This window comes from Podarcis filfolensis (genome assembly GCF_964270895.1).
Source record: "Podarcis filfolensis genome assembly, chromosome: 8".
In the NCBI taxonomy this organism is placed as follows: domain Eukaryota; kingdom Metazoa; phylum Chordata; class Lepidosauria; order Squamata; family Lacertidae; genus Podarcis; species Podarcis filfolensis.
This window is the reverse complement of record NC_139611.1, coordinates 83553136-83581104: the sequence shown is the minus strand read 5'-3', so window position 1 is coordinate 83581104 and position 27969 is coordinate 83553136. Positions and strand designations below refer to the sequence as shown.

Below are 27969 nucleotides of genomic sequence, written 5' to 3'. Positions count from 1 at the left end.
CCGACCTTCTGATTGGCAAGTCCTAGGCTCTGTGGTTTAACCCACAGCGCCACTTGCATCCCGGGGGACGCAGCATGCAAAAACCATCACTGCTAGAAGCCAACAGACGTTTTGGTTAGTGATTTTTATTGGGCGAATGTCTTCTCTGCTCCGTCGACGGTTCTGATCAATGTACCCCGCTTCCCCACCAACGAAATACAATAGAGGTTAAGACAAGAGAGGAAGCTGCTAACTGGAGTCTGGCTGATGGGAAAATGGCAAGATCTCCAGGGAAGGGCAAAAGGGATTCCCGTCACATGTTGGGACTTCACAGCCAGCATTTTCCGGAAGCACTCTGGGTCCATGAAGATCACCTTGGGAAGGACAGCTCATATTCCCCTCTACCCTGAAGAGGTGAGCTCTCTCCCTCCACAGTGCCCAATTGGGGGTAAAGGTCACCTCGCTGGCATTTCAGGCCCCCCCAACCCAAAGTCACCCACAAGGCAGCGTCACTATTCAAGCGCTCTTCCTTCCTTCCTCTCCTGGGTCTCTGGACTTCTTGATCATCTCAGATTTTCCAAGGCACCCCAGGATTTGGGGTGGGGGGGTGTTCAATGTCTTTTGGGCTGGTTTGGGCCGATGTATTTCAACGGAGTGTAGCTGGGCTTGCCGATGATCTCTGTGCCCATCAGTGGCTGGAGGACGTCTGGTACCCGAACGCTGCCATCCTACAGAGGAGGGACAAAGGCTGAGGAGGGGGTTTGAGGACCCTGTGCCGGCCACCTTCTGCCCTCTGCGCAACGTTCTGCGAACCGCCCTGAGACCTCCGGGTATAGGGCGGTCTATAAATTCAATAAATAACAAGAATACAGTGGACGCTCGGGTTGCGAACGTGATCTGTGCGGGATGCACGTTCTCAACCTGCAGCGGCGTGTCTGCGGCACGCGCGGGTTGCGATTTGGTGCTTCTGCGCATGTGCAAAGTGCGATTTAGCGCTTCTGCGCGTGCATGATCGCCGAAACCCAGAAGTAACCCGTTCTGGTACTTCTGGGTTTCAGCAGTCCATAACCCGAAAAAAACGCAACCTGGAGCGTCTGTAACCCGAGGTATGACTGTAACAACACAGCGTCAAATGAAACCAACACCAAACTTGTTTCTACAAAAAAAAAAAAATTTCTTCCAGTAGCACCTTAAAGACCAACTAAGTTAGTACTTGGTATGAGCTTTCGTGTGCATGCACACTTCTTCAGATACACTGAAACAGAAGTTGCCAGATCCTTCTATATAGTGAGAAGGTGGGGAGGGGTATTACTCAGAAGGGTGGTGGGAATGGGTGGTTGGCAGATAGCTGAGATGAGCCTGTTGACGACTCTTAACGACTGCAATAGGTCTTACAGGAAAAAGCAAGGGGTGAGAAGGTGAAAAATGGCTTTGTCATGTATAATGAGATAAGAATCCAATGTCTTTGTTCAGACCAGGTCTCTCCATGGTTTTAAGTTTGGTAATGAGTTGCAATTCAGCAGCTTCTCTTTCCAGTCTATTTCTGAAATTCCTTTGTAGTAATACAGCTACTTTGAGATCTTGTATAGAATGTCCTGGGAGATTGAAGTGTTCTCCTACTGGTTTCTCTGTCTTGTGATTCTTGATGTCCGATTTATGTCCGTTTATTATTTGGCGTAAGGTTTGGCCTGTTTGTCCAATATAGAGAGCTGAGGGACACTGTTGGCATTTGATGGCATATACAATGTTAGACGATGAGCAATTGAATAGTCCCGAGATGGTATGTGTAATGTTGTTGGGGCCAGTAATGGTGTTATCCGGGTGTATGTGGCAGCAAAGTTGGCATCTGGGTTTATTGCAGGCTCTGGTGCCAGTGTCCGTGTTACGTCTGGTTGTAGTATTATTGTGGGTTAGGAGTTGTTTAAGATTGGGTGGCTGTCTGTAGGCAATGAAAGGTCTTCCTCCCAGAGCTTGAGAAAGAGAACTGTCATTGTCCAGTCGTTAAGAGTCGTCAACAGGCTCATCTGCCAATCACCCATTCCCACCACCCTGCTGAGTAATACCCCTCCCCACCTTCTCACTATATAGAAGGATCTGGCAACTTCTGTTTCAGTGTATCTGAAGAAGTGTGCATGCACACGAAAGCTCATACCAAGAACTAACTTAGTTGGTCTTTAAGGTGCTACTGGAAGAAAAAAATTTTTTTTTTTGTTTTGACTATGGCAGACCAACACGGCTACCTATCTGTAACTCAAACTTGTTTCTAACAGGGTATGGCAGCTCCTAGCCCCTAAAAATCCCCATCAGCCCTGGAGTGGATGGGAGCTATAGATCTCTTGGAACAATCCACAGGAGCCAACTCCTAGGGACTGAGGTTCCTCTGGACCCTGCAATAAAATATTTGAGGGGTCCGCCTCCCCCCCCCCCACAAAGCAGATGGACATTGCCTCTGGGCTGGAGGTGGGGCCCTGATGCCGTGCACAGAGCCCAGCCTAAAGTGGAGCATGCTCTAGTTATCTCCCACTTGGACTACTGCAACACGCTCTATGTGGGGCTGCCTTTGAAGGTGACCTGGAAACTACAATTAATCAAAAATGCAGCAGCTAGACTGGGGACTGGGAGTGGCCCCCAAGACCATATAACACCAGTCTTGAAAGACCTACACTGGCTCCCAGTACGTTTCCGAGCCCAGTTCAAAGTGTTGGTGCTGACCTTTAAAGCCCTAAACGGCCTCAAAGGCCCAGTATATCTGAAGGAGCGTCTCCACCCCCATCGTCCAGCCCGGACACTGAGGGCCAGCTCTGAGGGTCTTCTGGCGGTTCCCTCCCTGCAAGAAGTGAGTTTGCAGGGAACCAGCAGAGGGCCTTCTGGGTGGTGGCGCCCGCCCTGTGGAACGCCCTCCCATCAGATGTCAAGGAGAGAAACAACTCTCTGACTTTTAGAAGACATCTGAAGGCAGCCCTGTTTAGGGAAGTTTTTAATGTTTGATGTTTTATCGTGTTTTTAATATTCTGTTGGGAGCCGCCCAGAGTGGCTGGGGAAACCCAGCCAGATGAGCGGGTTATAAATAACAGATGATGATGATGATTATGCTGGCAACGAACCTTGCGCTGGTTGGATTCCAGGAGGGCAATGAGCATCCGGGGAACAGCGCAGGCTGTGCCGTTGACCTGCAAAGAACAGACAGTTGTGCTGAGACGCTGGAGGCCCCCAGGTTAAGGAGCAAAAAGAGCACAGGTTATCGACACCTGGCCTCTCCTTCTCTCCACTCATCCCTGTATCTCAGGCCACAGGCCCAGCTTACCGTGTGCGCATAAGACAGGCGGCCTTCCTGGTTGTAGTACATGATGTTCAGCCGGCGGCTCTGGTAGTCTGTGCAGTTAGAGGCACTGGAGATCTAGCAGGGGAAATGAAGGGCAGTCACATAACTGGCCAACAAACAACAAATCAAAACAAACAACACAAGCAACACGATGACCAGTATACTAGATAGCGCTGCAATTCTTATTGCATAATATACATAATTTAGTACAACAAAAAACAAAACAAAATGTGTACACTTGTAAATTCTCTAGTATATTTGGAATCAAATGAACACACGTCTGTCAATCTTTGAAAGTCTGTAAAAGTATAATAAGTCTATAGTTGAAACAAAGTACAGTGGTACCTCGGGTTAAGTACTTAATTCGTTCTGGAGGTCCCTTCTTAACCTGAAACTGTTCTTAACCTGAAGCACCACTTTAGCTAATGGGGCCTCCTGCTGCTGCCGTGCCGCCAGAGCATGAATTCTGTTCTTATCCTGAAGCAAAGTTCTTAACCTGAGGTACTATTTCTGGTTTAGCAGAGTCTGTAACCTGAAGCATATGTAACCTGAAGCGTATGTAACCCAAGGTACCACTGTAATAGATGCTATCCTGTGGGCTAAGTGGTAAAAAAATTTTTTCCATAGTGCCGAAGTAGTAAGAGAATAACAACGTAGGACAGTGATCCTGGATAATCTGACTGTTTTGCTGGAATCTTCTTCAGCACAACCCATAGATTAGCAAAATGCACAAGGAGCAGTGGTCATAAGGATATGTAACCACTGCTCAGGGGTTTGCTGTTACATAAATGGCCAAGGCAGAAATTGTGTTGGGAGTCCTTGGGGCAGATCTCAGAAATGATTGTAGATAGGAGAGTCAGATTTTGTCATCATCAAATGATATACAATGAATTGAAAAGGATGTTCAAAACAACTTTTATAAAAAAACAGCAACCCTGAAGCTTTCCTTTTGGTAATTATAGGGACAGAACTACCTAAATTGTATAGAAATTTATTTATGTATGCTACTACAGCGGCAAGAATGCTACTCGCCCAAAATTGGAAAGAAGCAAAGGAAGAATGGATACAAAAACTTATGGAATATGCAGAAATGGCGACACTTACCAGAAGAATAAGAAATCAAGATAACCAACTTTTTATAAAAGAATGGAAATGGTTCATTGAATATTTACAGACAAATTGTAAACAGATAAAAAACATTAGCAGGGTTATTGCAATAACCTGCAGCTTTATAAGAGTATATATTTACAGTAGATAATTAAATTTGTAAGTTAAATGAATTTGGATATGCAGGAGATATGAAAAAGTAAATTTAAGGAACCGCAGAAAAGAGAGGGAAGTTTTGAAATGTGAAATGGATTGTAAAATTAATGAAATGTATAAATTTTGAAAAGTATAAGTAAAAAACTAAAAAAAGAGAGAGTCGGATTTTGGTATGGTCAAAGGGGGAATAGGACCCTCTTGGTGGACCCACCACTGTCAGAATTAAAGGGGGAGAGTTTTGCAGGAGAGGGAGGGAGGGGAAGTCTCTAGACTGGGACGACAATCTTAAACTAGACGGATCCACAGTCCGATTTCCTACATTCCCATGTTCTTCTCACCCTTCTGCGCCACTTCTCTGCAGAAGGAGATTGAGAAGAATCTATCGGACTCTCCCCAGGGCTTCTTCCACTTTGGGGTTGGGTTGGCCCTTGGGCTAGAGATTCAGGAGCGAGCGAATGATGTTGGATTAAAAAAATGATGTTGGATTGGAAATAAGTGGTATTTGTAACAAAGTTAATAAGAATATGCAAAAATGAATTGATAATGGATGAAAATACTGAGCTATAAAATGTTAAGTTATAGAGATAAGATAAACAAAAGAGGGTAAGGATTTGCTGATTTGATTATTTAAATGGGAATACAAGAAGGGGAGGTGTGAGGAAGTTAAAGAAACAAGCAAATGAGTTTTAAATTATGAAAAAGAATTGTTTTTAATTTTTTGTTTTTTGTGTGTGTGTTTACTCTTATTTTTTTTGCTTTTCTTATTATGTGTTTTTGTATATCTGTTTTTGTAAAATCTTAATAAACATTTCTTTTTTAAAAAAAGAGAGATTCAGGAGAGAGCGGACTCTTCCGCCACTCACCTCTCCATACTTATCCCGGCCTGGCATCCAGGCCTCAATGTCGAATTTCCTGTATGCAGGTAGGCCCAGTTCCTGTGTGGGCATATCCAGGACCCTATCGGTAAAGAGAAATCGGGATCAGATGCGTAACGGCGGCCATGAAAGTTGGGCACGCCCTGCCGCCACCTTGGCCGGAAGGCATAGGCTCAGGAACCTGATTGGCCTTCTCTATCCAGGTCTTGCTGCCTGAGGATTGCTAAGTACCGTATTTTTTGCTCTATAAGACTCACTTTTCCCCTCCTAAAAAGTAAGGGGAAATGTGTGTGCGTCTTATGGAGCGAATGCAGGCTGCGCAGCTATCCCAGAAGCCAGAACAGCAAGAGGGATTGTGGCTTTCGCTGCGCAGCGATCTCTCTTGCTGTTCTGGCTTCTGAGATTCAGAATATATTTTTTCTTGTTTTCGTCCTCCAAAAACTAGATGCGTCTTGTGGTCTGGTGCGTCTTATAGAGCGAAAAATACGGTAAATAAGTGAGATTACCTTTTTGGGGCCTTATTTTGTAGAACTCATACACCGCTGGACTGAAAGCAAACCGTCAAAGCCATTTACAAAAGATAAAACAGCAAACTCAAGAAAAAGTTGCAATAGTTTAAAGCACAGAAAAGTTAAAATACAGTGGTACCTCGGGTTACATACGCTTCAGGTTACACTCCGCTAACCCAGAAATATTGCTTCAGGTTAAGAACTTTGCTTCAGGATGAGAACAGAAATTGTGCTCCGGCGGCGTGGCAGCAGCAGCAGGAGGCCCCATTAGCTAAAGTGGTGCTTCAGGTTAAGAACAGTTTCAGGTTAATTACGGACCTCCGGAACGAATTATGTACTTAACCCGAGGTACCGCTGTACAGAAACAGATTAAAATGACCTCAACTTTCTGAGCATCTTGTAGGTACAGTGGTACCTCGGGTTAAGAACTTAATTCGTTCTTAACCTGAAGCACCACTTTAACTAATGGGGCCTCCCGCTGCTGCCGTGCCGCCGGAGCACAATTTCTGTTCTCATCCTGAAGCAAAGTTCTTAACCCGAGGTACTATTTCTGGGTTAGCGGGGTCTGTAAACTGAAGCGTCTGTAACCCGAGGTACCACTGTAAACTGTACTGAGCTGTTAAAAGCTTTATGCGCTAATAGTAACACCTTGAATTGGGCCTGGCAGCAAATCAGCAGCCAGCGCAGGTCTCTGGGCACGGGTGTGATAGGCTGGCGAGTTCTCGCTCCTGTCAGCAATTGTGCTGCAGCATTCTGATGTTCCCTGGACGTTGCTTTGTTAGTACTGTATTCTAAACATGCCTAAGTATACCCTCTAAGGTGGGTTCGGGATGCAACCAGACATGTCTCTGCTGGCTGGCCTAGCAGCCCTCTTTCCCCCTCCTCAACGATCACACACCCACGTCCCCAGCAGCCAACGGCGAGCAGGGGTCCCTCAGCCACCCCCCCCAGCTCTTGCGCGACTCCCTACTTGTAGTGCAGTCCCAGCTCAGAGAAGATTTCTTTCTGCACGGCCAGGAATTCGTCCAGCAAGGCCTCGCTTTCAAACCCAGTCTCGTTGGCAGTGACCCCAAACATTTCCACCTGGATTGTGGAGAGAGAGTGTATGATTATAGAGATGTCCCTTTTATGAAGAGGCATTGATCCCCTACTGGTGAGGCTCGCTGACCTCCCGGAAAAGCAAAAATTCGACCTTTTCCTATTAGGCAAAGATCAGAAGACAACCCGGATGGTCGCCAGATTCTGTATACAGATCTGTAGGCGCAGACCATCTCCCAACTCAAACTAGTTCATTAAGAAAATCCCCAAACTCTGTTCTATGAGTGACTCTGGATCAGCTCCCTGCAGTAGTTTATTGCTGTACATTGTTTTTAAATTTATTGTTGTACATTGTTTTAATTGTTTGTTTTCCTTCTGTGACTGTACCCCCAATTGTGTTTTATAAGCTGGTCTCCGACAGTAATAAATTATCTATCTATCTATCTATCTATCTATCTATCTATCTATCTATCGAGATCTGTTAGCCAAAGGGAGAGGAAAGAGTAACTGCAGGAGAAGAGGGAAGGGAGAAGAAAAGGAAGACACGTTTCTCCCCCTTCCCAATGAATCCCCACGACAATCGTGAGAGGTAGGTTAGGCTGAGAGTGACTGGTTGGCCTAAGGTCTCACCCACAGAGCTCCAGGGCAAGTTGGGATTCGAACTCAGGTCTCTCCCAGGTCCTAGTTCAGCACTCTAACCACTACACAACACCACCTCTCCACTTTCTGTGCTGAAGCAGCGGAGGGAGCCCAACATAACCCAAACCCTGCAGGAAGCATTCCAAGGCCCCATGTAAACTTTGCATGCCTCTTACAAATGCTGAAGCCCACACATCCCAGCAGGAAAGCTAATGTCACCTGGGCCCTCTGGCTTTCTGCTTTTTCAATGAGAACGGGCTATCTTTGCAGTGCTGAGGACTAGAAACTTGCATCGTTTGAAGCGAAAAGCAAGAGAGCCTTGGGAGGAGTCCGATTAACAGATCCCATGCATTTGCTGTGCTTGCGTCGAACTGAACAACACGCTTGATGTGCCATTAGCATCTGTTAAGGTATCAAATTTCTCATTGAGCTCTATCCTGCTCCACCCCACCCCAAAAAATCTCAGGATGCACCAATAATAATTATAATAATAATAATATAATAATAATATTTATACCCCGCCCATCTGCCTGGGTTTCCCCAGCCACTCTGGGCAGCTCCCAACCGAATATTAAAAACACAATACAGCTTTCAACATTAAAAACTTCACTGTACAGAGCTGCCTTCAGATATCTTTTAAAAGTCAGATAGGTTGTATATAGAGTTAACGAAAGAGGGTAAGGATTTACTGATTTGATTATTTAAATGGGAATACAAAAAGGGGAGGTGTGAGGAGGCCAAGGAAACAAGCTAACGAGTTTAAAGTTACTAAAAACGGATTTGTTTTTTAATTTTTATCTATTTGTTTTTTGTATTTTGTATTTTTATTCTTCTTTTTTCTCTTTTATGTATTTTTCTATGTTTTCTTTTTTGTATCCTTTTCTTTCTATGTGACTTTTTTTCTATTTTGTAAACTTATGTTTTTGTAAAATCTCAATAAGTACCTTTAAAAAAAATAAATAAATAAAAGTCAGATAGGTTGTCTTACAACAGTAACCCAGCTATTGTCCATGGTGGGTGGTTCTGATTGGGACTGGCAAGGCAGAAGACCGGGAGCCCAATGTTAGGTGCAGCCTGAGAGATAATGGCAGGTGGAACCCTGGACTAAGAGGATGGTCTGAAGGCACCTGGGACCCCCAGCTTGCTGAAGCCCGGGTCAGTGCCTAAATAATAATAATAATAATAATAATAATAATAATAATAATAATAATAATAATAATAATAATATACCCCGCCTATCTGGCTAAGTCTCCCCAGCCACTCTGGGTGGCTTCCAATCGAGTGTTAAAAACAATACAGCATTAAATATTAAAAACTTCCCTAAACAAGGCTTCCTTCAGATGTCTTTTAAAAATAGGATAGCTGCTTATTTCCCTGACATCTGAAGGGAGGGCGTTCCACAGGGCGGGCGCCACCACCGAGAAGGCCCTCTGCCTGGTTCCCTGTAACCTCACTTCTCGCAGGGAGGGAACTGCCAAAAGGCCCTCGGAGCTGGACCTCAGGCCAAACGATGGGGGTGGAGATGCTCCTTCAGGTATACAGGACCGAGGCCTGTGCTTCAGACCTTGTCCCTTCTCCCCACCTCCAACGGCGCCACACCTCGAGCGCACGTCATCCTCACCTTGGTGAACTGGTGCACTCGATACAGTCCCCACGACTCATGGCGAGTTTCTGTTTCCGCCCTGTAGCACGTGCTGACACACACTGTCCTGGCCGAGGCGGAAGAAGAGACAGAAGGGCTGGTGAGGTCAGTGGTCAAGAGGAATTGGGCAGAGGAGGGCAGAGGGGTCTGTGGGTGGGTGCACATCGCAATTCCACGGGAGGGCAGTGTTGCGGAAATTACCGGGGGTGGGGGCACACAGTGGCGTAGCGTGGGGGGTGCAGGGGGGGCCGGCCGCACCGGGCGCAACATCTGGGGGTTAGGGTTAGGGGGCGCAAATCCACGGGTTAGGGGTGCAAATTACTTGCCTTGCCCCGGGTGCTGACAACCCACGCTACGCCACTGGGGGCACATCTTTAACTTACAAATATTATGCCTGAATGTATCCTTTCAACTTGACAGCTCAGGGAAGTTACCTAGCTTAAAAAATAATATAAAATCATCTCCTTCCCCAGTTTCCTCCATTCCAAAGCTATTTTTCCCTTGCAAATGGACTCCAGGAAGTTCCCAGAGGTGACAATTGCTGGGCTCATTGTTAGCCAAAGGAAGCCAAATCTCATCACCTGACTCGCCTCAGGATCCAGACATGCAAAGGAACTTCTATTGTACTTTTGGGTGGTGGGTACTAAAGACATATTTGTCTATGCTAATCTTATACCTGAGTCTTGCCCTGCCATTTCTGCTTATGCTAATCTTGTACCAAGGACTTGTCTGGACATGTTGGCCAAGGTTAACCCCTCCCCTTATGTGACATGTCAGTGATGTAGCAATGATGCTGTACGAACTGTATTCTGGGCTTTGGTGGGAACCACTCCAGCGGGAAGGTAAATGGCGTTTCGGTGTGCTGCTCTGGTTCGCCAGAAGCGGCTTAGTCCTGCTGGCCACATGACCCGGAAGCTGTACGCCGGCTCCCTCGGCCAATAAAGCGAGATGGGCGCCGCAACCCCAGAGTCGGCATGACTGGACCTAATGGTCAGGGGTCCCTTTACCTTTACCTAACGTTCTGAACGGGACACGGGTGGCACTGTGGGTTAAACCACAGAGCCAAGGACTTGCCAATCAGAAGGTTGGTGGTTCAAATCCCCGCGACGGGGTGAGCTCCCGTTGCTCAGTCCCTGCTCCTGCCAACCTAGCAGTTCGAAAGCACGTCAAAGTGCAAGTGGATAAATAGGTACCGCTCCGGCGGGAAGGTAAACGGCGTTTCCGTGCGCTGCTCTGGTTCGCCAGAAGCGGCTTAGTCATGCTGGCCACATGACCCGGAAGCTGTACGCTGGCTCCCTCGGCCAATAAAGCGAGATGAGCGCCGCAACCCCAGAGTCGGTCACGACTGGACCTAATGGTCAGGGGTCCCTTTACCTTTACCGTTCTGAACATGTGCACAGCGGCACCTGAACGCATTGACAAGGTGGGCAGAAAGTTTCTCACCTCACGGGGGTGTCTTTCAGATTCACCGCATGATCCATGAAGTACCCTAGTAGGAAGAGAAGGCGGTGGGAATGGATTTGAGTGAAGAAATTGGGGCACGATTCCTTAATTCCTTTGCCCCGGACACTCTCGCCAACCCCGTCCTGCTAACGTACATTATGCAAGCAGGGATGAAGAAGGAACTAAAAATAATGTTTCAAAAGAGTTTTGTTTCTACATTTTATGTGCAGCCTGCCTCTCTCTCTCTCTTTTGGAGATAAGAGCAGAGCTTTGTTAATACAAGTGTCTCCCCACTAGGGCTGGACGATACCTGGTTTTCAACATCACGATATATCACCAGCTAAACATTGTGATAGACTGGGATATTGTGATGTCTGAAAGAAAGATGGAGCTTTGCAAAGGCACTGCCTGGCTTCACGGTTTTTCCCACATTGCGATTTTTGCATAACATACACACATACCATGATTCACAACATGATTTTGCCAGATCAAAAACTATGAAGCCAATATCATGATATGGACTTCTAAGTGGTCTTGGACGATGTATCGATATATCGCTCAGTCCTACTCTCCACTTTTACACGTGACCATGTATACACACCATGTCAGCAAATAATTAAATTGATTTAATCAATTTAAAATTGACTGAAGGCCTGGAAAGAGAAGGGAATCTGCAAAAATGGCACAAAACGAGGGGGAAAGCGGCCTTGGCAACTGTCATCCCAGGAACCTTTGCACCGACCTTTGAGGCCCATGGAGAGTTGAGAAGTTTGAGAAAGGAGGTATGGAGGGAGCGATTGGGATGGAGTTTGGTGAATTTTCTAAAAAAAGGTTTTTCAAGAGTTTCCAAGGGTTTGGAGGGTGTTCCCCGCTATACGTGATTTCATGGTTATGCGCAGTACCCAGGTGGAGATCCCTGTAAGTGTTTTATAGAATGTGGCTCTTTTACCGATGATTTGTAATTGTTTCGCAGACAATTTGTTAATTATTTTATACGGCTTATGCTGCAATTGTGACGTTCTGTTATGTCGTTGCTATTTTTTCTTTTGAGAATAATTTTTATTAATTTTCAATTGCAACAATACAATAATAGCCTCATTATAACAATGCCAAATTATAATACAGTTAATAATACAAATCATTGATGCCAAATTATACAGTGTAGGCGGCCCCCTGCGTGCTAGAATTGATGGTTTGATGAGTTACTTTGTTTCTGCGTTCCAAAATCTTATAAACTTCAATTACGCTCTAGTCAAAATACCAATCCCTTATATCACAACTGCAGTTTTAATGACTTCCATTTGCGATTTTTTTTGCTTGTGAGCCGCTTTGTGATTGGTGTGAGTGAAAAGCGGCATGAACAATGAAGGAACAAGCATGGCCAGAAATGATGGGAGTTACAGTTCAACAACATCTGGGGATGTAAAGATGGGGAAGGCCAATAAACCTTCTCTGGAGCATAAGAAAGTTCTCTCCCAGTACTCCATTGAGGAGGACTTTCCTGAAAGGAAATCTAGAGGCCAGAGCTCCACCCTTTTGCCATACCTGCGATGCCAACCTCGGACGTGCCTGCCAGGCTCAGGTCTTCAAAGCGAGAAGGGTCTATGTTGTACAGCAGAGAGGAGCTGGCTTCTGGGGGCATGCCGCAACCTTCCTGGGAAGCAGGAGGAGAGAGGGTGGGTGAGTCTACAGAGCTCCCATCAGGTCCAGCCAGCATGCCCAGTGGTCAGATATGCTAGCAGCTGCAATCCAGCAACAACGGGAAAGTGCCCGCCCTGTGGAACTCCCTCCCACCAGATGTCAAAGAGAACAACAACTACCAGACTTTTAGAAGACATCTGAAGGCAGCCCTGTTTAGGGAAGCTTTTAATGTTTGATGCATTACGGTATTTTAATATTTTCTTGGAAGCCACCCAGAGTGGCTGGGGAAGCCCAGCCAGATGGGCAGGGTATAAATAATAAATTATTATTATTATTCTGAACTAGATGGACCAAAGACCTGCCTCCATATGAAGCAGGCTCTAAAGTTATCAGACGTCCCCGTTTCCCGGGGAAAGTCCCCGGATTTACAAACCAGTCCCCTGACAAAATCCTATCATTCCTACTAAAGTTGAAAAGTGTCCCCGGATTCATTGGAAAAAAAATCTGGTAACCTGACCATGAATATTTTTTTTGTGGGAGTGAGGCTACTTACAAAGACGGCTCCTTTCAGCAGATCCGGAACAGTCATAGGGATAAAGCCCTGTGGGAGGAAAGGAAGAGGATGAAGAGCTGTAGGAACCATTTTTGGGTGCCTGGCTCCCAGGGACCCCCTAAGAAGGTAAAGGTAAAGGGACCCCTGACCATTAGGTCTAGTCGTGGCCGACTCTGGGGTTGCGGCACTCATCTCGCTTTATTGGCCGAGGGAGCCGGTGTACAGCTTCTGGGTCATGTGGCCAGCATGACTAAGCCACTTCTGGCGAACCAGAGCAGCGCATGGAAATGCCGTTTACCTTCCCGCCGGAGTGGTACCTATTTATCTACTTGCACTTTGACGTGCTTTCAAACTGCTAGGTTGGCAGGAGCAGGGACTGAGCAACAGGAGCTCACCCCGTTGCGGGGATTCGAACCGCCAACCTTCTGATCGGCAAGTCCTAGGCTCTGTGGTTTAACCCACAGCGCCACCCGCGTCCCACCACTCACCCCCTGAGAAGGTATCGGCAAAAGGAGAAATTGCCCCCTCCTGTCCTAAAGAGAGAGGGCAAGACAAGGGGAACGTCAAGAACAGGACACTGCCCCATGCCTGGTTCTCACATCTTTTCTCCTCACGCAGAGAAGGGGTCGTACAAGAGAGGCCTTTGCCCACAGCTGGGCCAATGGTGAGATGACAGGACATTTTGGGAAACAACTCTTGGACAAGACAGAATTTGGTCTGATCCAGCACAACACTTTCTGCGTTATTCAGTTCACGTTTTTAGAATTACTTAGCCCAGATGGGTTACGCCTCGACTGTTAGGAGATCCCAAGAAGGAACAACTGGTTTGTAAATCTAATATATGACATTGTAGAGGAAGGAAATCAGAGAATCCTAAGAGTTGGAAGGTATCACCAAAGTCATCTAGTCCAACCCTCTGTAATGCAGGAATCTCAGCTAAAAGCATCCATGGCAGATGGCCACCCAACCTCTGTTTAAAAACCTCCAAGGAGAGTCTGTTTCACATTTGAACAGCCCTTACGGTCAGAAAGTTTTTCTGTATGTTTGGTCGGAATCTCCTTTCTTGCAACTTGAAGCCATTGGTTCAAGTTTTACTCTCCAGAGCAGGAGAAAACAAGCTTGTTCCCTCTTCCGTGTGACAGCCCTTGAGATATTTGGCTATCCTACCCCCTCTCACTCTCCTCTTCTCCAGGCTACACAAACCCAGCTCCTTCAACCATTCCTCATCAGGCTTGGTTTCCAGACCCTTGATCATCTTGGTTGCCCTCCTCTGCACACCTTCCAGCTTGTCAACTTCCTTCTTAAATTGTGGTGTTCAGAACTGGACACAGTATTCCAAGTGTGCTCTGACCAAGGCAGAATAGAGTGGTCCTATTACTTCCCTTAGTGGCATGCAGGTGGCGCTGTGGGTTAAACCACAGAGCCTAGGACTTGCCGATCAGAAGGTCGGCGCTTCGAATCCCCGCGATGGGGTGAGCTCCTGTTGCTCGGTCCCTGCTCCTGCCAACCTAGCAGATCGAAAGCATGTCAAAGTGCAAGTAAATAAATAGGTACCGCTCCAGCGGGAAGGTAAACGGCGTTTCCGTGCACTACTCTGGTTCGCCAGAAGCGGTTTAGTCATGCTGGCCACATGACCCGGAAGCTGTACGCCGGCTCCCTCGGCCCCTAAAGCGAGATGAGCACCGCAACCCCAGAGTCGGCCACGACTGGGCCTAATGGTCAGGGGTCCCTTTACCTTTATTACTTCCCTTGATCTGGACACTATACTTCTGTTGATGCAGCCTAGAATAGCATTCAGGGTTTTTTGCTACTGCATCACACTGCTGACTTATGTTCAGCTTGTGGTCCACCAAAACCCCTAGATCCTTTTCACATGTTCAGCTAGTAAGCCATGCACAGTAGTACCTCGGGTTAAGAACTTAATTAGTTCTGGAGGTCCGTTCTTAACCTGAAACTGTTCTTAACCTGAAGCACCACTTTAGCTAATGGGGCCTCCTGCTGCTGCCACGCGATTTCTGTTCTCATCCTGAAGCAAAGTTCTTAACCCAGGGTACTATTTTTGGGTTAGCGGAGTCTGTAACCTGAAGCGTATGTAACCTGAAGCGTATGTAACCCGAGGTACCACTGTACTGTAAAGGCTGGGAGACCTGGCAGGCTGATTTGCAGTAAGTCCACACCTTTTTTTTAATAAAGCACTAGAACCAATCACTCCGTCGCTTTTGAAGTCCTTTTTTGGCATCCCTGCACCCCCCCCCCACAAGCCCTCCTCTGGCCCAGTGGATCAGGACACTCTGCTTCACAGGGTAAAGGTAAAGGTAAAGGGACCCCCTGACCATTAGGTCCAGTCGTGGCCGACTCTGGGGTTGCGGCGCTCATCTCGCTTTATTGGCCGAGGGAGCCGGCGTACAGCTTCCAGGTCATGTGGCCAGCATGACTAAGCCGCTTCTAGCGAACCAGAGCAGCGCACGGAAAGGCCGTTTACCTTCCCGCCAGAGCGGTACCTATTTATCTACTTGCACTTTGAGGTGCTTTCGAACTGCTAGGTTGGCAGGAGCAGGGACCGAGCAACGGGAGCTCACCCCATCACGGGGATTCAAACCGCCGACCTTCTGATCGGCAAGCCATAGGCTCTGTGGTTTAACCCACAGCGCCACCCACATCCGCTCCACAGGGTACCCCCCCCCAAAAAAGACCGTTCGGTACCTTTTTCAGCAGCTTGTTGAAAGTGAACTGCACCAAGGCTTGCTGCAACATTGCTCCTGCCCCACGGAGGTAGAATGACCGGTAGCCCGAGATGTGGGACAGGCGCCTGCGGAACAGAGGGGAGGAAAGAAGGAGGCATTGAGGAGCTTCCCAGGGAGGTAGGGCTTGATCTGCTAATGTGGGTCACCCTGCTGTTAGGATATTGATGTTCCGTTCCACCCTAAGAGGAACAGATATGTGGATTGTTGTCTGTCACATGTGTTTACATTCCAACACAGCCTGCTGGGAACTTCCATTGTGTATAGCTTTTGCTTTTGCTTCCTGCTCTTGGACATGAAAGAGAGCAGACATGTTTTTCTTTGTCCTGAACTATGCTGAATAAACTGCTTGTAAAATATGCTTTACATATGCCTCTGTCTGCCACTTCTGTTGCGTGTTATTCACTCTGCTGGTTAAGGTGTGTTCAAGCTTCTGAAGGCTTCTGAAACTGTGTGCCGCTGTTTTGATGCTGTTCCAAGGACCTGAATTTGCCCGGATGCCGGCCAGTGGGCTGGAGCCAGCTGGGGGCCAGCGAACTGCCCCCGTTCCCTTGGACACATCCCAACACCTGCTTGGGGGAGGGCAGGCTGGGCGAGCTGGCCTTTTAAGCCCTGTCAACAGCCAAGAGCTTCAGGAGTCACTAGCTACCCCCAGACTGTCACTATTTTGCAGGGAGCCATTCCATCACCAGAAACTTAGATTTGCACAAACTGGATTAAAGAGCCCTGTTGCAACAAATGTCTCTTTTGCGCTCTTCCCTGGAGGTACTGGGGATTGAACTCTCTGCTTGCAAGGCAGGTGCTCGACCTTTGAGCTGTGGTCCTTTCCCTGCCATGTTCCCAATATCCAGTTGCACCAAGGAGGACAACGCTCTCCAGGAAACATGGCCCCACGGCCACGTTAAGAGTGCCAATTTCATGACGAACGCATTTAGTCAATGGCAGGCTTCCTTTCGTGACAGGAGAGGCTCTTAGCTTTGGCCCAAGGCTCAGAGGGAGCTTTGTGAAACAGATCACGGGGGCGGGGGGTGGGTGGGAAGCAGCCTGCTACTGGAAAAGGCCCTGGGGCCAAACAGCTCATCTCAAAGGCCACCCATCAAATATTCATCCCTGTGTGGGAAGGAGAAGGGCTTCCAATCAGCTAATGGGTGCCTGCAAATTCTGGAAATATCCACTCAGAGACCAAAGGCACCCTTTGTCCTGCCTGAATCATATTTAGCACCCTGTCCCTCCATCAGGGCATTAGGCAATTTGTCTAAGTCTTGTTTGCTCCCTCGCTCCTCTGCTTGCCTTCGCACAAACGCAATTCCTCCAATTTTTTAGGGAGCTGGTGGCTGCAACAATGGGGCAATTTATTCCAGGCCTCAGAGCCTGTTTACGTGGGGTTGTATCCAGCTAAATTGAAATACCGTATTTTTTGCCCTATAGGGCGCACCTAGTTTTCAGGGGGGGAAATCAAGGAGAAAAATATGATCCCCCCCCCCAGCTCTGGGAGCAGCGGACAGGCTGCACGCAGCCTGTGCGCTACTCCAAGACCTTCTCCCTGCTTTTGCAGGAGGTGGGGGAATTCCCCCACCTCCCGCAAAAGCCCACAGGAGGGAGAAGAGACTGACTCGGCCGGTCAGTCCCTTCTCCCTCCTTGGGGAAAAGCCCCCAAGAGCAGCGCACTCTTTAAAGGCTGCGCGGCTCCTGCGGGCTTTTCGACCCAGATTGTGGGGCTGGTGGTGGGGCGAAGTGCTGCTTTCCCCCACCGCCAGCCTCCAAACCAGGTCGGAGAGTAGCGGGAAGGTGTCGCGCGCCTTCCCGCTGCCCCCCAATCCTCTGGGGCTGGCGATGGGGGGAAGCGCTGCTTTCCCCCACCGCCAGCCTCAAAGAGCAGGCTCTCCTGGCTTCAGCGAAAGCAACGTGAAGCCTCCAGAGCGCAGGCTTCAGAGGCTTCGCGTTGCTATCGCTGAAGCCAAGGAGCCTGCATTCGCCCCATAGGACACACACACACATTTCCCCTTCATTTTTGGAGGGGGGAAAATGCGTCCTATAGGGCGAAAAATACGGTACTTTATTGTCAATTGTACAACTTGTATACAGTGAGATTACACGAGCACCCCCCACTCAGCTCTCTTAGTCTTAATTCCCCTCGTTTACTGACGCACACCCACCAAACCCCAAACTCAGTTGCCCTGTTGTTATCTTCTCATCCAGCAGCCTAACAGCCCAGGATAGAAGCTGTTCTTTACCCTGTTGGTGCGACTAATCATGCTTCTATATTTTCTGCCCGGGGGCAGGAGATCAAGAACGTGCCGGCCAGGGTGTGAATTGTCCCTTAGAATGTTCCTCACTCTCCTGAGGCAACGTTCTTCCGCTATTTCATCCAGCGGATTTACGGGACAGCCCATAATATCTTGGTTTCAACTAGGGCCAGGGCCTTTTCAACACTGGCCCCGGCTTGGTGGAACACTCTGTCACAAGAGACCAGGGCCCTGCGGGACTTGACATCTTTCCGTAGGGCCTGCAAGACAGAGCTGTTCCGCCTAGCCTTTGGTTTGGACTCAGTCTGACCCTTATGTTTCCCTCCCCTTATGGTCTTGATTTATCGGCTACTTTAAAATGAAGCTGCATTTTAAATTGCATTTTAACCTGTATTTTAAATTGCCCCCCCTCTTTTCTCCCTATTATATTTTTACTGTAATTTTATTGGTGTTAGCCACCCTAAGCCCAGCTCTGGCCGAGGAGGGCGGGGTATAAATAAAATTTATTATTATTATTATTATTATTATTATTATTATTATTATTAAGCAGATCTCTGAGGCGACAGATTAGAGACATTTGCAGTTCTACCTTTCCCAGATGCCACTGGGATTGAACCTGAGACCTTCTGCACGCTAGGCAGATCCTCTACCATTGAGCCATGAACTTCTCCCTAGGAAGAGGCAGCTGCCTAGAGAATATTAGTGGCACTGACTAAGGGAAGAAGGGGGAAACTTAATTATTTCCAGATGGTATTGAAAGTACTGTATTTTTCGCTCTATAGGACGCACTTTTTCCCCTCCAAAAATTGAGGGGAAATGTGTGTGCGTCCTATGGAGCGAATGCAGGCTCCTTGGCTTCAGCGAAAGCAATGCTAAGCCTCCGAAGCGCAGAGGGAGCGCTCCGACCCCTCTCGCTCTCCAGGCTTCAGGGAAAGCCATGCACAGCCCCTCCGGCAGGGAGAGGCTGCACGTGGCTATGGCTTCTTTAGCCCTGCGCAGCTTCTCCCGGCAGGGAAAGTTTGCGCGGGGCTAAAGAGGAAGCCAAAACAGCGAGCGGGATGGATCCCGCTGGCTGCCTTGGCTTGTGCCTTAGCCGCACGCAACCTCTCCGGCAGGGAGAGGCTGCTCGGGGCTATGGCTTCTTTAGCCCTGCGCAGCCTCTCCCGGCTGGAGAGGTTGCGCACAGCTAAAGAGAAAGCCAAGATAGTGCTGTCTTGGCTTGTGGCATAGCCGCGTGCAACCCCTCGGGAAGGGAGGGGTTGCGCACAGCCTGTACGCTGCTCTTTGGGGCTGGGGGGGGGATAAGATTTCCCCCCTTGATTCCCCCCCCTTAAAACTAGGTGCGCCCTAGGGTCCGGTGCGCCCTATGGAGTGAAAAATACGGTAAACGGCACTCTCTCATTCTCTACCAGCAAGTGGAGCTGTTGCTTCATTTCTCTGTGCTTGAAAGGGATTCAGGACTGTCTCCTTTTCCCCCAAATGGTCCCTTTTAAGCACAAAGCCTTGCATGGGAAGCGACGAGACCGCCAATTTCTCATACACACCTTTGCCTTATGATATCCAGGTCTTCCCCAATTTCCAGGTGCCCTTTCGCCTTGAAGTCAAATGCTGTTTAAAAAAAGAAAAGACAAACACAGGGGGATATGAAGGTTAAACCAGGAATAAGGAAGAATTTAACAGATCCAGGTATTTTTTAAAAAGACAAAGCGAGCGCAGCCTGGAAAGAAGCAAGTAACCCCCCCTAGTGGTGATGAAAGGAATCTTTTCTCACCTGGCTTTTCACCAACAACCTCCAACACCCGCGCTTGGCTCTCATCTCCAATTGGCTGGGGAAAGGAAGAGGTCAGAGGTTAAAGGCATGGAAGCGTCAGAGTCATTTCTGCTCCCTATTATTTACTTATTATCCATTGCATTTTCTAGCCCTCTTTTTCCTCCAAGGAGCTCAAGGTGGTGCCCAGAGCTCCTTTCCTCCGTTTTATTATCACACAACAACCCTGTGAGGTAGGTTAGGCTCCTAAGGTTTTTTCCCTCCCCAGAGAGCTTCATGGCCTAGGTAAGGATTTGAACCCCGGTCTCCCAGGTCCTGTGGGACGCGGGTGGCGCTGTGGGTTAAACCACCGAGCCTAGGACTTGCCAATCAGAAGGTCGGCAGTTCGAATCCCCGCGACGGGGTGAGCTCCCATTGCTCGGTCCCTGCTCCTGCCAACCTAGCAGTTCGAAAGCACCTCAAAGTGCAAGTAGATAAATAGGTACCACTCCGGCAGGAAGGTAAACGGAGTTTCCATGCGCTGCTCTGGTTCGCTAGAAGCGGCTTAGTCATGCTGGCCACATGACCCGGAAGCTGTACGCCGGCTCCCTCGGCCAATAAAGCGAGATGAAGAAGAAGAAGAAGAGTTTGGATTTGATATCCTGCTTTATCACTACCCGAAGGAGTCTCAAAGAGGCTGACATTCTCCTTTCCCTTCCTCCCCCACAACAAACACTCTGTGAGATGAGCGCCACAACCCCGGAGTCGGCCACGACTGGACCTAATGGTCAGGGGTCCCTTTCCCTTTCCTTTTTCCCTCCCAGGTCCTAGTCTGACTCTAACCGTAACACCACACTAGCTCTGAGGAGCTAACCACATAGGGTCTTTTACATGGAACGGTTACTGGTTTCAGGCAAAGGAGCTTGAAGGGGCCATCAGTTGGTTAGAGCCTGGTGCTAATAATGCCAACGTTGCTGGTTTGATCCCCGTAAGGGACAGCTGCGTATTCCTGCATGGAAGAGGGGGGTTGGACTAGATGACCCCCAGGGTCCCTTCCAACTCTATAATTCTATGCTTCTATGAAGCTTCCATGGGCAGGGGTACGTCAAAAGGCTTGGTGCCCATGCCCCCACATCCCTCTCTTCCTGCACACATATTGCCACGACCACAGGACTATATACAACCTTGGTCCAGTATACCTGAAGGAGCGTCTCCACCCCCATCGTTCTGCCCTGACACTGAGGTCCAGCGCCGAGGGCCTTCTGGCAGTTCCCTCCCTGCGAGAAGCGAAGTTACAGGGAACCAGGCCGAGGGCCTTCTCGGTGGTGGCACCCGCCCTGTGGAACGCCCTCCCACCAGATGTCAAAGAGAACAACAACTACCAGGAAAGATAGGACGTTCTTTATGTATGCTACAACAGCAGCAAGAGTTCTTTTAGCACAGTATTGGAAGACACAAGAACTACCCACGCTGGAAGAGTGGCAGATGAAGGTGATTGACTATATGGGACTGGCTGAGATGACTGGCAGAATCCGCGACCAAGGAAAAGAGACGGTGGAAGAAGATTGGAAGAAATTTAAAGTTTATCTTAAGAACTGTTGTAAAATTAATGAGTGCTAAAATGTCATGGGTAATGTAAAACAGAATTGCAGCGATAAATGATTGGGTAAGAGAAAAAGGATTAAGGAAAGTGAATCATGAGTAATTGAAATTAGGGGTTGCTGAAAAAGTTTAAAACAGGGATGCAGAAAAGGGAGGTATGGGGAAGTCATTGAAATAAGGTTTAGGAAAAAGAGGTTATGAAATTATACGTGTTTATATGTTTGTTTGTCTATGTATTGTTAGTTGTAAAGTGTTTTAATTTATGTTGGAAAATCAATAAAAATTTATTTAAAAAAAAAGAGAACAACAACTACCAGACTTTTAGAAGACATCTGAAGGCTTTTAATGTTTGACGCATTACTGTATTTTAATATTTTGTTGGAAGCCGCCCAGAGTGGCCGGGGAAGCCCAGTCAGATGGGCTGGGTATAAATAAAAAATTATTATTATTATTATTATTATTATTATTATTATTATTATTATTACTACTACTACTACTACTACTACTACTACTACTATTATTCAGTTTACCTTTGCTGGGTGCCACACCACCCGCTCTTCATTTATTTTTATTTTATTGAATTTATTGAATTCATATACAACTCTATACCCATGGGTCTCAGGGCGGTTCACAGAATAAAATCCAGATATCAAACCACAAAATACGTAATAAAAATAAAAACAACAACCCAATGGCCGCCTCCCCCCAAAAAACACATTTTAAAAAGGCATAGGATGCAAATCAGATCAACCACAGGCCTGCATAGAAAGGAATGTTTTTGCCTGGCGCCTAAAAGTGTATAATGAAGGCTTCAGGCGAACTTCCCTGGAGAGAGCATTCCACAGATGGGGAGCCACTGCAGAGAAGGCCCCGTTCTCGTGCTGCCACCCTCTGGAGCTCTCGGCTATGGGGCACACAAAGGAGGAGGAGACACATGCTCTTCCCCCAGGGAATATTCTCCAGCAGCTCCTTGTTGGAGTACTGGGTGGGCATAGCCTGAAGCCTCACACATTTAGCCAGCTGGAGGTCTCAAGCTCCTTCCCAGCACCTCCTCTCGACTGGGCACTGGCCAGTCACTCAGCCACAACTATCAGGTGAAAGGTGACTAGGGAAACTCACGAAGGTGCAAACTGTTCTGTGTGCACCCCCACCCACAAGCAAGGGAAGGAATGGAGTAAAATGTTACTGCATTATCCAAGCATCCCCCTTCTTTTTATCTGCAGAAAAACCCTTGGCTGCATATATCCTTGACCCGGGAAGCCTACTCAGCTGGAGAGCACTGCAGGGCCTTCCTGGCAGTGGCCCCCAGTCATGCTCAATTTGAGTCCCCGAGTGTTCTAGGTTGCTCCTCTCATGTCACACTCTTTTACCACATCTGGATGGGTCCTGTTGGGCAGCCTGAGGGCGCGCAGGTAGTATTTTTCATCCAGCTCCAGCTCCTGCTGGCGCAAAGCATTGAGACGAAGGCGGAGCTCCCTTCCCTGCTTCCGCAACGCATTGTAGGCAGGGTGCTGAAAGGGAAGGAGAGGAGGAGAAGGATGCTGTCAGACCCAAGCAGGGAGGGAATAAGAAGCAGGGTATTTATTGCTATTTGGATCCCAGTTCCGGTCTTTCAACAGCGATGAGAAAAGGAAGGAAATACATGTTAACAGGGAACTCCCTCAAGAGAATTTTGGCGCGATTCCTCAAGAGGCTTTGATTTTAGTGATTCTAAAAAGCTTCCGGGCCAACTGGACAGGAAAAGCCCTTTGCCTCATTTCCACGTGGGGAAAAGAGGTTCCAAACGCAGTTCCAAACGCAAGTGATCATAATAAAAATAAATTTTATTTATACCCAGCCCTCCCCAGCCAAGACCGGGCTCAGGGCAGCTAACACCAGGTATAAAAACAAGTGATTAAAATACAACTTAAAAACAAGATTAAAATACAACATTAAAATGCAGCCTCATTTCAGTAGAAACTCAAATCAAAAACTTTTTGGGGATGAAAACGTCAAATCTTCACCAAGGCCAACTATCCAGACTGGTCCTACGTGGGCCAGAAAAAAGCCAGGGAAGTCCCCAAATAGGAGTTCCATCACAGAAGGAGAAAGGAAAAAGGAAAGAGGGGGAGGGGATCAAGTTGATTCCAAGCCAAAGGCCAGGCGGAACAACTCTGTCTTACAGGCCCTGCGGAAAGAAATCAGATCCTGCAGGGCCCTGGTCTCATGAGGCAGAGCGTTCCACCAGGCTGGAGCCAGTGTTGAAAAGGCCCTGCCTCTGGTTGAGGCTAATCTGACTTCCTTAGGGCCTGGCACCACTAGGGTGTTGCTATTTATGGACCTTAAGGTCCTCCGCAGGGCATACCGGGAGAGACGGTCCCGTAGGTACGAGGGTCCTAGGCCGTGAAGTGGTCCCAAACACAGACTTCAAGCCTACGAAAGAGTTCTCAGATTTGGCTAATGTGTCGCAACGGTTCTGCTCCAATTTAGAGTTCAGAAGTTGTACCCGTCTATTTAAGAACAGTGCACCCAGTTGCTTTGTTGGTTTGCTTCTTGCTCAAGTTTGAGAAGCGAGAAAAAGGCGCTACAAAATGGGGGAAAACAGAGTTTGAAGCCAACATTGCAAGCAAGATTGGGGCTTGCTTAAATTCCATCAAAGCTGACTGTGCAGGAGTTTTTGTCAGCATCGCTCTTGAGCCAGTGCCACCAACTGGACTCATCCACTTCAGCCCCGACTGGGCTAGGCGAGCTGGGTAGCACTTCCAGAGACCACCTTCTTCACAGGAACAGGTCAAAGTGCTGTGGACTCACAGCTTAGAGTTGTGAGCACCGGATTCACTCCCACAAGAAGACAGTCCTCGCACAGCAGAGTACAGCAGAGCATAGCAGAGCATAAACGACTCGGAGAGCAGCTCTGTAGAATATCTTCTTTATTCTATCTACAACTATAATACACAACTATGTACAGAGCTAAATGTGGTCTAAACAAAAATGCTGAACTGCACTGAGTGTCTGCAGCTGCTCTTAGCAGCAACCTTATCTATACACACGATCTCTCTCTAACACTCAGTCTCTCTCTCTCTCTTTGATGTGAGACTGGAGCGGAATAAGTAGAGAGCAGAAACCGCCCCCCTCCTCTCTGGAGAATCAGCAGAGAACATCAGCAGATTCTTGGATCTGGGAGGGGTGAAATCTCCTCAGTTTTGCCATGCCTTGGGGGTTTATATTATTTACTGGAAAATGGAATTGATCCACTGGTATTCAGGGCATACTGTCTCTGGCAGTGGAACTGAAACACAGCCGCCACGGGTAGGAAACAATAAATGGCTTGGAAGCTTGGTTAGTGTTTACACCAGTGCAGTCATATCTCTTGCACCGTTGTTAGCTCCCCAAAAAAGGAAAGTAATATCCCCAAATACTAGAAGGAATGTGGCACAGACCTGACCAGTTTATACGAGCCAAAAGTTTGGGAGAGAGTTGTCAAATCTGTAGGCAAAGAAATGCCAGAAGTGATTCTTCACCCTTTGCCATACCAGAAAGCACTTGCTCTCTGTTTTAAAGCTACAAATGTTAAATTGTTAAGGTAGCAGGAAAGGATAAAGAACTTTCTTACCGACTGCAAAGTACTTCTGTCTTGGCTTTTCTGGAAAGGGAAGATGAAAGAGCAAGTTAGAATTATTCTCAAGACAGGTAAAGGTAAAGGGACCCCTGACCATTAGGTCCAGTCGTGGCCGACTCTGGGGTTGCGGCGCTCATCTCGCTTTAGAGGCCGAGGGAGCCGGCGTACTGCTTCTGGGTCATGTGGCCAGCATGACTAAGCCGCTTCTGGCAAACCAGAGCAGCGCACGGAAACACCATTTACCTTCCCGCCAGAGCGGTACCTATTTATCTACTTGCACTTTGACGTGCTTTCGAACTGCTAGGTTGGCAGGAGATTCTCAAGATACATATACACATATTCTCTCTCTCTCTCTCTCTCCGCCCCCAAATTTCTGGCTGTAACATAACAACAAGAAAGGAAACACAAAACCAGAATTTGTGGTAGGCAGCCCTGAGCACCCGGCTTTTCCTTCCTCCTCTTTTATTTATTGAAACATATCTTCTACAGTGGTTCTGAGTTGTTCCATAGATAAAGGGACCCCTGACCATTAAGTCCAGTTGTGACCGATTCTGGGGTTGTGGCGCTCATCTTGCTCTATAGGCCGAGGGAGCCGGCGTACAGTGGTACCTCGCAAGACGAATGCCTCGCAAGACGAAAAACGCACAAGACGAAAGAGTTTTCTGTTTTTTGAGTCGTTCCGAAAGACGAATATCCCTATGGGCTTGCTTCACAAGACGAAACGTCTTGCGAGTTCTTGCGAGTTTGTTTCCTTTTTCTTAAAGCCGCTAAGCCGTTAATAGCCGCTAAGCCGTTAATAGCCGCTAAGCCGCTAATAGCCGCTAAGCCACTAATAGCCGTGCTTCGCAAGACGAAAAAACCGCAAGACGAAGAGACTCGTGGAACGGATTAATTTTGTCTTGCGAGGCACCACTGTACTGCTTCCGGGTCATGTGGCCAGCATGACTAAGCCGCTTCTGGCGAACCAGAGCAGCGCACGGAAACGCCGTTTACCTTCCCGCCGGAGCTGTACCTATTTATCTACTTGCACTTTGACGTGCTTTCGAACTGCAAGGTTGGCAGGAGCAGGGACCGAGCAACAGGAGCTCACCCCGTTGCGGGAATTCGAACCACCGACCTTCTGATCGGCAAGTCCTAGGCTCTGTGGTTCAGACCACAGCGCCACCCGGTCCCTTTTAGTTGCTCCATAATAGTTGCTATAATGTGGACTCACCACAATATTCCCCACTTCTTCAGCCACCTTCTCTTTCTCAGCTTCAAGTACTGCAATTTCTTCTTGCACCTCGACTAATCTCTGCCAAGTGGCAACCTAGTAGGCATCAGGAAAGAAGAAGACAAATATGATACAGCCTAACAGCAGTTTAACAAGATTATTCAAAAACAGAAAGTATGCACAGAAGAAGGTAGTACTGGAAGTGGAGACTGAAAAACAATGGAAGGAAAATGTATGGAGCTTCAGTTACGTTAAGCTGCTACGGCAAGAACCTGGAAACAGTTCCCTTGACACACAGATGCTTTGAGAGCCATAGGACTGTTACCTTTTACCCTGACATGGCTTCACAGCCTTTATTTAAAAATTTTTTCCTTCCAGTAGCACCTTAAAGACCAACTAAGTTAGTTCTTGGTATGAGCTTTCGTGTGCATGCACACTTCTTCAGATACACAGTGTATCTGTGTATCTGAAGAAGTGTGCATGCACACGAAAGCTCATACCAAGAACTAACTTAGTTGGTCTTTAAGGTGCTACTGGAAGGAAAAAATTTTTGACTATGGCAGACCAACACGGCTACCTATCTGTAACTGGAACTATGGAAGGCACCACATTGAGCCGCATGAAATGGAAGTCCATCAACTGTGTATCTGAAGAAGTGTGCATGCACACGAAAGCTCATACCAAGAACTAACTTAGTTGGTCTTTAAGGTGCTACTGGAAGGAAAAAAATTTTGACTATGGCAGACCAACACGACTACCTATCTGTAACTGAGCCTTTATTTAGACACTCATGACCAGGCTGTTACTAATCTTGACAGCCAGGTGGAACCTGAAACTCGAATGCATCATTTTTAAAGCCAGGGCAAAGCGGCTTGCATACACAATGTTAGCCACCTAAGAGGGCAGTAATTATTATTATTATTACTGCTAAGCCCGCAGGAGAGCGGGAGCAACAGCACTTGCGCGCCCAGCCGAGCCCACCCACGGCCCGCGCTTACAATCTCGCGCAGGTCCCGCGGCCCGAGGGGCCCCTTGCGCGTCTCCAGCTCCCGCTCGGCCTCGCCCAGCTGCGCGCTCAGCGCCTCCAAGTTCAGCCGCGGGCGCGCCGTCCAGCCGCCCCGCGCGTGCTCGTACAGCCGGCTTCTCCCAGCAGCGGCCGCCGCCGCCGGGCGGCCGCTCCGCGCCCTCGAGGACAGCAGCGGAAGCCCCCGGCGCATTAACCGCGAGCGAAATCCCAGGCCCCGGCACAGCCTCATGGGCGCCGCCATGATGGTCGGTCATGTGACACGCGATCGCCGGCCAATGACAGAGCGCCTCCGTCGCCGGCGGACCAATCAGAGGCGCAGCTAGGCCCGCCCAAGCTCGATTTGGTTGCCATGGGGAAGGTTAGGTTTCCCCTTTAAGGCAGGATGATAGAATGATAGAATATTAAGAGTTGGAAGGGAGCCTGGGGTCATCTAGTCCAACCCCCTGCAATTCAGGAATCTCAGCTAAAGCCTATGTTTATTTTTATGTCATGTTCAAATAAAATTCGGAGACCAAAGTTTCAAACGAAAACAGTACATGGTGAATACTTGTTACACAGAAATTTTCCCAAGCAACTTGCAAAATTTAAGCACAAATAAAAAGACATCATATATATTTTAAAAGAAACATTTACGCAGAAACATGCCCAATTCATTTTTTTAAAAAATGCATGAAGCAACTCCCAATAACAAGCAAAAAGCCTCAGTATCACACACATGAGCGGCAAACAACATTTGAATTTGTCAAAAGCCTTTGGAAAAATGTATGTTTTTAATTGGCGCCACAAAATGCAAAATTTATTATACTTTAAATACCTTTGAAATTCAGTAGGAAACCCTGATTCCATTTTTTATTTATTAAAGGTGTTTGTTTATCATGCAGCCAAAGGTCC

The 27969-nt window shown here is 47.9% G+C and overlaps 1 protein-coding gene across 1 annotated transcript; it reads right to left on the bottom strand.

Annotated features, from left to right (window-relative positions):
- Positions 1-105: 105 nt before the first annotated feature.
- SARS2 (seryl-tRNA synthetase 2, mitochondrial) lies at positions 106-27334 on the bottom strand. Its single transcript, XM_083627474.1, has 16 exons — positions 27050-27334; positions 26052-26147; positions 24833-24862; positions 22611-22751; positions 19663-19717; positions 19436-19499; positions 15608-15713; positions 12905-12952; positions 12256-12364; positions 10711-10756; positions 9247-9334; positions 6919-7031; positions 5428-5521; positions 3284-3376; positions 3084-3149; positions 106-707 (listed from the first exon to the last, which is right to left on the bottom strand). Exons 1-16 carry the CDS (start codon positions 27317-27319, stop codon positions 591-593), a joined length of 1536 nt encoding a protein of 511 aa, XP_083483600.1. The 5' UTR covers positions 27320-27334; the 3' UTR covers positions 106-590.
- Between the last annotated feature and the right edge of the window lie 635 nt (positions 27335-27969).